The sequence below is a fragment of the Ammodytes marinus genome, assembly GCF_949987685.1.
Source record: "Ammodytes marinus genome assembly, chromosome: 6".
Lineage (NCBI taxonomy): Eukaryota > Metazoa > Chordata > Actinopteri > Uranoscopiformes > Ammodytidae > Ammodytes > Ammodytes marinus.
In genome coordinates, this window is record NC_137235.1 from 17,076,340 (window position 1) to 17,087,127 (window position 10,788).

Consider the following 10,788-nt stretch of genomic DNA (forward strand, 5'->3'; position numbering starts at 1 on the left):
ACACACACACACACACACACACACACACACACACACACACACACACACACACACACACATACAAACCACACACAAAGAAAAACATACCACATTTGAGATCCACACACCACATCATACTTTTTGGATAAGAAAATAAGCCATTTGTTATACATCACTTTAATTGATTTGAAACTGATGGTTAGGAGCAGATGTGGCCGTTTCAAAAGCTCATTATTCAGAAATGACCAGATGCATATTTATTCAATGACACTTGGCCATTTTTCCCAGTGGATTTTTAAAAAGTATTCCGAAGACCGCATTGCCCACTGAGATGACAAATAAATAATTTTTAAAACTGCTACCACAAAGTCGTGTGACGCAAATACGGTTTAATGCTGCCGTCAAGTTATGAAACAATAAAACACTATTCGAGCCATACACAAAATAGGGTTCCTGCCTCATGCTGTTGAGGGAGGTTTCAGTCTGCAATCAGCAGTGATAACACTGTTTAGACTGGCTATTCTGTAGATACGTCTGTCTGACTCGTAAAAAAATAATAATAAGAGAGGGCAAAGAACATGGGCGTGTGTTTTGTTTTGGTCGTGAAGTGGATGAGGGATAGGGCTTCACTGGAGTGGAAAGGGAGAACCATGCAGGATTAAAACAAAGGAATACAGAAGTGAGGTACACCAGGAAAAGCCGAAATTACTACTTTTCGTAGTGGTAGAGGCAACAAGAGGAAGATAAGACATCATATTGTAGCTAACACATTACAAACAGTGGATGTGCTTTTGTTATTCTTCTGCAAGTTTCATTACTGTTCCAATTCAAAAGAGCTTAATTTAAAAGATGAAAGTGAGTAAACTTCTATCCCCCTTTTTGCGCATAAATTCCTCCAGTAAACTGTTTAACTTCATCTACCCCTGTCTGTCCATTTTGGAGCCTGAAGGCAGAAAATGTAGCTGCAACATGGGGGGTGGGGGGAGGGAGAGAAAATTATTAAAGACTGTGTGACCTGCGTTTAAAGATAGAAATCCAATAAATAGAAATCATCTAGTCCAAGGGGACCTGTAAGAGCAGACGGATGTGAATAGGGGACTTTCGGAAAATAATTAAATGCTGAGTTTAGCCAAGTAGGCAAACAAGAACCAGATCCGGTTGGTGTTGGTTTATTCTGGACCTAACATCCCTTTATTTTAAATACAGATTCTGCATTAGATATGACTAAGCGGGTTAACGTGTGTATTCCTAAGTGTGTAACTGTAATTAATTTCCTTTTTTTTTACTCAATGAAAATAACCTCTAAATGTGAAAAGCAAACCACTGTGACCACAGTAACGACATTTCCTACAGGCTAATCATTCATTTGGAAATATTATGTTGCAAGTAAAGACAATTTATAGCTGCAATGAAGAAGTCACACTTGGATCATGTGGAGGGAAACAGAGTCCAGTTTGTCATGGATTTAACAGCACTCAGTCAGTCCCCAGAGTGACGTTGCTCTCTCTTTTGGGCTCAGTGTTTTACAGAGGCCAGGTCTGTATCATGGAGGGTCTATAACAATCGCGGTTACAGCCATAATTCAATACCACACATAGAACTCCACAAGCAGTAAAACACACACACACACACACACACACACACACACACACACACACACACACACACACACACACACACACACACACACAAACACACACACACAAACGCAGGAAAATATTCACTAATTAACTAATAATTCATTTAGATGTGAGGTGCATTCAGACACATACATACATTTACACTGTCATGCATACACATGTGTTGATCAACATAATGTTAAGCCCTCTCTCAATCTTTCTTGGTGTCACACACACACACACACACACACACACACACACACACACACACACACACACACACACACACACACACACACACACACACACACACACACACACATAATCACAAACACACTTTCTTTGACAAAGTAAAACTGATCCTTACCTGCTGTCAACACAACATAGAGGGAGCTTGGAGCTGCTCTGCTTCCCCAAGGAGCCTATCAATCATTCTGCTGCCATGACAACAGAAGACGGCATGTGGATGGCTCAAGGTGTGAGGTTCCAAGTACCAGGTTTGGTTGCTCTTTTCAACTGGAAAGCTTTGATAGAACTGTTAACTGATGAGTCTTTGAAAGAAAAAGTACTATAGGCCCCATTTAAATAGCCTATTTTACTCACTGTCAACAAATACCATGAAAAGACTAACACGACCTTTCTAGTCATTCTTCTGTACCACTGGTCTCCATTGTTGTCTAAAACTGTTAAAAATACTTAAATGTTTGTTTTATCGACTGGGCTGTTTAAGCATACAGACGGAATTGGCCTGTGGGTGTTTGTGAATGAATGAATGTATGAGTCTTTAAGGTTCATTTTAAGGTGGTAGACTGAGAACTTGTGTAGGCTACTGTACTAATCCACCAAAAATGTCTGTAATGTTTGCTAAAAACAATAAATGGGCCGGGTGTCACAGACAGGTAGGATAGTCTTGCTGTGGAGTTTGGATCTTATATTTTAAAAGTGAGAAAATTTGACCAACATGGATACTATGTATCCTTCTCCATATGGCGATTTGATTTGAATGTAAAGCATGCTCAAATCTGTTCCACATTCCACAAATGTTTTGTCCAATTTAGCAACACAAACAGCATGATTGGAATGAACCTATGTCTTCCATGATGTGTTTGGATTTGTTGACATGATTTGTTACCCCCCTGTTGACCTCCCAAGTCTTTGACCTCTTTCTGCAGCCTTTCTCTATCTGGTGGCAGAGGTCAACAGCCAGCGGTCAACACTGTCTATCACTTCACTCAGACCACAAAGTGATGAAGCCACACATCCAGAACTCAAGCTAAATCAACACAATCACCTCTGGCCTCTGTGTAGTGTGTAGTGGTGTGTGTGAAAAAGGTCATTACTTACAAACAAGTCAACTCAACCTTGAGCACCGGGGAGAATCCTGAATTGTTCCTACATTCAAATGTATGATACACAATTTGATTAAGTGTCCCCGACACATAAACATCACAAAGGATTAACCAAGAAGCTGTTTTCCCTGGAGTAGTGCCAGCTCCCCCAGGCTGCTGTGTTTACTCATATTGATGGTAAGTTTCCCTTAATTCTCACCGAGAAACAAGCCATTCCCACACAGGCCAAGCATGAAAGGGCATAGGGGCACGTTTTTTCAACCTGTTTCTATTTTGTAACTCTTAGAAGTTTGTGTGACACAACTGTGAGAAGATATGACACGGCTTGCACAATATTGCTCATATGTACGGCTGCAGCAGGTTTGCACATGCACAGTTCTTTAAAACATTTGAATGAAGACGATATGATAAGATTCACTCTGCACTCTGTTTATAACGCCCATCAGACGTAAAGACTTTAATATACCACACATAAGTTTATTATACTATCTATGGTAAAGACAGTAAAACAAGTGAAATCAAAAGAATTAGAGGCTGCCATTCAACCCAGTGGCCTATTATGGCTCATCATAACTGATGATTCTTACTTTCAGCCAAGACAGAAACAAGTATGCATGCAGACAGTGAGTAATCATGCAAGAGCGTCTTTGAGTGACCTACAAAAAAGCGCTATATAAAACCTATCAATTATTATTATTATAAGAGATATGTGCAATCAGTTTCACACTTGGAAAAACTTTACAACTCCAACTTTGGATATTTTCTTACTTTTTTATTTTTCTTCTTCTTAAAAATACACCCAAACTTATTCCTTTAAACCTCTTGGCCTTATAAACCTTTGGAAACACCAGTAAAGTGATACTGTATAAGTTAAGATTGCCTATTTAATTTGTTATTTTTTGTCAATACATCCAATGAAAAGCAGTACTTTACAGCCTTCAATTTGTAAGAATAGAGAAGTTAATTCTTCAGACTGCTGGACACTGCAGTTTGTTAGTCACTCAAACAGGAAAGAATAGTGAATAGTCTGGAGGCTATGTTCAGCAGTGGATTCATTGACAGAAGTTATTCTTGTGATGATTTGCAGCAGCAGACTGTGAATGTGTGTTTCACTCAAAATAAACTACAGTGCTCATGTTCATTGCAAAACAGGAACATGTCACTCACTGAAACAGTATCACTCATTCAAAATAGTTTTTTCCAATAAAAAAACAAACAATGAAGGTCCATGGCATAAAGGGATGAAATCAGGCTTTGGCTACACAGATTGCTTGTAGAATAAAATTGTTGTTGGTTTTGCTACTTTCATGAGATTTGTGGTTTTAAGTATATTATAGAATATCACCGTTATTTTTCACCTTAAATTAACCTGCTTTTATGAAAGACGCAAATCTGTTGTGATATGAAAGGTGGGAAAAGTTTAATAATTAAAATGCAATAATGGGAACGTTGACAGGAATGATTGTATGGCCCCCAAAGGACTGCTGGGAAATTTTGTGTTTTTCCATTCTTTTCCCGTCCTTGGAAACATAAGCTGTACATATACACATGGCATACTCTGGGGAGCTTCAGATAGGTCGCTATATCACTGTCAAAATGTCCACAATTGCAGTTGCTGTTGCACTCTTGGTGAGTGAGCGACATGCATTAGAAGAGTGTTTGTTAATTGTGTGTTTGTTGCATGTGCGTGCGTGTCTTAATAAGTGTCTTGCTTAAGTATTGCAGTCTGAGTGGCTTGATGATTTATGAGCAGACAAATGCGTGTATGAGTTATTGCTAGGGTAGGGTATTCGGGAAGGAACAGCTACAGGCCAATTCATTTACAATTCAAATGTGACAACATTCAACAACCACACCTCTGCACACAGACACAGACACAGACACACACACACACACACAGACACAGACACAGACACACACACACACACAGACACAGACACACACACACACACACACACACACACACACACACACACACACACACACACACACACACACACACACACACACACACACACAGCACAAGCACCTGCAGGACCTGCGGACACAAGGGCCCAATGATTCACTGAATGCTCTAAATTCACAGACTTCACAGACTCACAGATAGACAGTCCCTGGATAGTAATCCAGGACAGGTGTGTTTGAGTGGTAGAGTACAAACATGAAATGTAATGGAATTTCATTATGTGGATTTAGAGTATATAAAGTGAAATAATCTATATGCCAGTGAGTTGACTTCAAGCACTTGCTACAAAAAAAAAAAAGTTTGTCATGAGAGTGGCCCATTTACTTTTTATGGCCATCCACATGGAAGGAACCTCTGCAGTCAGAGCCAGATGGTGGGTTAGCGTGTATTCTAAAACCCACATTAAGAGTGGGCTATCCCCCAGAGCACAGATCATTATGTGTCACTGGAGGAAAGATAAGAAAAGGAACTAAAGTTATAGTGATATTCCAGTGGATGAAGTCATCTGTCACTATAGAGTAACTACAACCTACAAATCCTATCTGAGATATAAACACAAGGGAGTTTTACAACTCCGTAAAGGGAAGTATATGTTTAATAGCTCCATTTTTCTTTTAGAGTTTTCTTACAGAGTTCCATAGCACTTCACCTGCCTCTAGTCAAAACATTACTTCTTCGTCTTCACACACCAGTGGTCTCAGTTTGCCGCTGCCAGCCTACATCAGATTACTTATCAGGTTTGTCTTCCTCTTAAGCAAACATAAACAAGGCAGAACATGTATTTTCTGTTGTGTGATACTGGTGAATATGGAGTATAAGGCCACTGAACTTTGCGGAAAAATTACATATTATACTTTACATTCCTTTGAACTGCCTGTGGTCCTGCTTCCTTAACCAGAATAGAATAGAGGAAAATGTAGGTCATAAAGGCCCCTTTACATTTCTATATTCTTATATTTGAAATTATTGGATTATTATTTGTATTACTGATTTTATATGTTGGGAAGATTAATCTGTAACAATAAATAAAGTTTAAAAAAAGAAACACCAATAGCTGTCAATTAAATCTTGTGGAGTTTAATTCTATATCATCAACCTACAGTAACATCAATTGTGTTTGACATCTAACCTGTTAGAAGTATTGGTGCAATTGCTTATACGTAAAACCTCCACCCTGATCAAGCCAAACTAATATAGCTGTTTAAATGTTATTTGAAACTCTATATTCTTCTTTGAACCATTACATATTGTAATTTATATACAAAGAACTCTGCTGTGAAAAGTACATTTACTAACAAAATGTAGTTGAGGTTTTAGGCGATACTTGAGCATTTCCATTTAATGCTACCCTATATTTCAACTACACATAGGGAAATATTGTTCTTTTTACTCAACATTTCAATTTCAACATGATCAATTAATAGAGATTAAAATGCATAACATAATAGAAAACAGTTCAAATGAGCGTCAACTCGAGAAGCTACAACACCAAAGGAACTGCTTACATCAATATTAATAATCCAATAATAAAATTATATAGGCCTGCTACAGTAACACTGAGAGAGGTAATTCCGCCAAATGACTACCTGTATCTGATTAACAATCCGTAGGCCTATTATCCTACTGGATGAAGCAGCAGCTCCCTCTGCTGTCAGAGCAGCGCATCACAACTTTGACGTCACCCCGCTGGTGCTTTTCTCCTATTGGCCGCTCGTGGCAACGTGATCAAAACAGAATCATGGCGGCTTCCGCTGCAGTCCGGTCGAGCATGGGTCTGACTTTGAGACTTTCTCGAGTTATACCGGATTGTAGCACATGTCCTCTCAACCGGTCAAAGAGCTGTGTGAGCAGCGTAGCTCATTCGCAAAGGAAGGATAGTTTCCGGACGATAAATCGACATTTGCAGACGAGTATAGGTGAGTGATCAGGCTTGCTAACATGTTTAGCCTCAATCAGCGACTGACTTCTCTCGGGTCTATTTGATCACTGTTAGTCTGTATTGCGCTAATACGTCATAATTCAAGTTATGAATGAAGTATCAAGTTATTGTTGATGCAAAGCTTGCCTCACAGGTGGTCAAAGGGTTTCAGCAGTTAAAAGAGTCGAAAGTCCGCTCAATAACACTTGTGTAACTTCACTGCATCCTGGGCTTATGAAACTCTGTGCAACAAGTCAAATACTCCCACTAACAGTCCTGTTGTCTGTGCTTGTTTCAGGTCTTTACCACAGTGAGGAAGGACACTCCAATGCTGAGGACCCCGAGGATGTGTACGTTTAGATAACTAGGGGTTTCAAGTGTGAATTGATAGTTTTCTTTGCTACAAAAACATGCGATTAATTTGAACCAGCAATCTAAATAGTTTGAAAAAGAATCTGGATGTTTATTCGTCATATACAACAATTACAGCAGCAGCAGTCATTGGCAGTTAGATTATTGAGCCTCCGGCTCCTCCCAATAATGCAATATAGAGCAGAAAGAAAAATAACTCAAGTGAAGAGAGCCACCTGAGACACAAATAAACACAAAAGTAGTGCAAGTACACACTGCAGATGAGGTGCACCGTAAGTTTAGACTGCAAACTAAAATAAAATAAAGTGTGGACGAAATAGAATACTGTACGTGGAAATAGCAATAAAATAATAACTAGTGAAATAGGATACTGTATGTAATAGAATAATGTAAAATTGTCACTCATTTATTGGGTTCTCTTCCCATGTCAAAGTGTTGATAGATAGTGGGTCAATCAAAAGCAACATTTTGTAAATGGTTAATGGACTCCACTTATATAGCGCTTTTCCCTGGTTTTTCACAGACTCAAAGCGCTTTACATTGTTTTGTACACATTCACCCAATCACACACACATTCATACACAGGTAGCAGCATCTACCACGCAAGCTAACTATCGGCTACTAGCAGCTACCATGCAAGCTAACTATCGGGAGCAATTTGGGGTCCAATGTCTTGCCCAAGGACACTCCGACCCTGCACTCCAGAGGCGACCTCCCTGCCCACTTCGCCACTGCCGCCCAGGCTATGGCGAAGTAAGCTATGTATCACTAATTAGGGAAACAATATCTAAACATTTTAATTTATAAAATACTAATATTTGTTTGCACACATCAACAAATCCAATACCCTGATCATTCTTTATTAGAGCAGAGCTCTCACAGAGCTGCACATGTTTGCCTCCTCTCACTGCATGTTTGTGCTGGAGGTCTTGTTTTAGCCGACATTTGCATACTATAAAACAACACGGTGTGAACCTGCATTAGTTATAACATAGAAACACTGCTGAATGGCAGACATTCAATATAGGCAATGGAAAAAGGTTTGTGCTCTTGAATTTATTTTTAAGAACTAGTATTAACTGCAGGTAGCCAAGGTAAACAGTCAGTACCTTGTACTAAAACTGTCTTTATGGAATAATCTATGTGTTTTTTCCCCTACGAGATCACAAAAGTCAGAATGGCGAATTAAACCTTTTCGGAACATTGCATGATAAGCTCCAAAGTTATGTTAATAAAGATCAATTATTTCTCTTTTACTGCTGTTTAGGGTGAATGTGGTGTATATAGATCGGTCAGGCCAGAGAGTCCCAGTTAAGGCCAAAGTGGGGGATAATGTCATGTATCTGGCTCACAAGCATGGAATTGATCTGGAAGGTGAGCATTTACACAGTTAAAGCTATTTCTTAAATATGATTAATTAATTTGAGCATGTTTTTAAGACAGCAGTTACTCATTATTTGTGTTTTTGTTTGATGTAGGGGCCTGTGAGGCATCACTGGCCTGCTCTACATGTCAGGTCTATGTGAGCGACGGCCATTTTGACAAACTGCCCGAACCTGATGAGAGGTAGGTCTACTTCGAGGGATATCCTCAAGAAGCATGATATTTGAAACTAATCAAGTGTGTGCAATGAGTTAAAGGGAGATCACTGTAAATGTTGACTGATATCTTGGCACTCTAGGGAGGATGACATGCTGGACATGGCGCCCATGCTTCAGGAGAACTCCCGGCTGGGATGCCAAATTATTCTTACTACAGAGCTTGAGGGAATAGAACTCACTTTGCCAAAAGTCACCAGGAACTTTTACGTCGACGGACATGTTCCCAAACCTCACTGAGAAGAGTGCTGCAAGCTAGAAACCACGTGCGCTGGTTGAGTGAGGGGTCGACCATGAAGAGATGTACGGCTACAATAGTGAAGTCTGTAGCAACTCCCAAGACGTCTTGCCAGCTGACTTATTCCACAGTTGAACATTGACAGGACAGTAGATGAGATCAGGCATATTCATGTATGAGTCTTACTGAAGGTGAAGTTGATAGTTACTTCCACACACAAAAAAGACTGTTATGGCTTGACTGAAAATGTATTTATTTATGTGGAACATTCTCAGGTCAGCATTACTATACCATTCAATCTCACAAAGTGTTCTTTGTTAAAAACACCACACATTTTAGGATATTTCATGTTTGCATTATACAATGCAGAGCAAGATTTAACAAAGTTCATCTTTGTGCTGTTTAATGGAACATTCCTTGTTACAGCTCATATACGCACAAGTATCTCAAGATAATGATCTTAGTCATTGCTGCCAGTCCATTATTATCACCCTGGTTCACCTGTCAGATATTTTATGCATAGCATTTACTTTGATGTTATGTACCAAGTTAATGTGTAGGTGTTGTGATGGCTGAAGTACCAACTAACTAAAGTGTTCCCCAAGTCATAAACCTCAAGAGCTTTCCTCTGCATGGTGCTGAAGCTAGACACAGAAAGGAAGCTATAAGAATGAAGTGTATGTGAAAAAGCTTAAAGGGTGGGCTTTTGACAAAATTAATCTGAGTGAATCAGACTGTTGAAATTTACATTGTATTCTTATGAACATTTCAAAACCGGTCCAGGGTAAATTGTGTTTCAAATGTCTGATGGTAAATGCATTTTGAAGCACTTCCTCCCTGTTGCCAGTGAGGCTTGATAAGTTGATGCGGTTCATGTGTGCTTTGTTCAGAGCAGAATGCAGGTGGGCTTCATGTTACCATGTTTTGAGTTTACCACATCTACCCTTTTACTTGTTCAATCCACTGTACTTGTCCAATTTACGCACAAATGTGAGTGAATTGTGTAAGCTATATCATGTATTGAAAACTACAAACTCTTTAAGTTGTGCAATAAAATCAGTTTTTAAAAGGTTATTTTTGAAAACAGTCGTCTTTACCTAGCCTATATCAACCTTAACACTTATTACGGGACAACAATTAAGTTTTCATTGTTTTCTTCCAACTTAAATAACCAGTTTATTGCAGGATTAGAACACGGCCATTGTATTCCTGGGAGAACCTCAACCTATAAACTGCTAATATATTAATAGACATTTATATGTATTGTCGCCAAATACGCTTTGCAGCAGCTACCAAGTGAAACTGGGGATCGATGTGGCCAACACTTTTTTTTCTCCAGCAGTAATCAGCAAACCAAAAACACCCGCGTAGCTCCTCCTCCAAAAAAAGCACACGAACCATTCATAGCAACTGGCGCCATCGGTTTGAGTTCTCAGTGTTGGCACACTTCAGTATTTAGTTGATGATCGATGATCGATTTGGAGATCTAAGGTAAGCATGAAATGTGATGGCCTATCTTTGGTCATGCCACTTTTTGAACTGGTCTCTAAAGTCCCAAATTATAAAGTTGTGGTTAGCCATTGAGGCCATGACAGATCAAACTTTTGACTAATAAAGACAAGGATCGGTGTAGGCTACTTAATGTTCGAATGTGGTTACAAGGCCGGATGTAAAATAGCAGTTAATCAATAATTAGAGTATTGGAACATTTAGCATACAGTGAAGTCTGATGGATCTACATATCGCCTA

The 10,788-nt window shown here is 39.2% G+C and overlaps 1 protein-coding gene across 1 annotated transcript; it reads left to right on the top strand.

The window, feature by feature from the left end:
- Positions 1–6,651: 6,651 nt before the first annotated feature.
- fdx2 (ferredoxin 2) lies at positions 6,652–10,068 on the top strand (the record flags this gene model as incomplete). The annotated part of the gene is made up of 5 exons (XM_080029979.1): positions 6,652–6,829; positions 7,130–7,181; positions 8,471–8,577; positions 8,682–8,769; positions 8,885–10,068. 5 exons carry the CDS (start codon positions 6,652–6,654, stop codon positions 9,039–9,041), a joined length of 582 nt encoding a protein of 193 aa, XP_079886105.1. The 3' UTR covers positions 9,042–10,068.
- Positions 10,069–10,788: the final 720 nt, after the last annotated feature.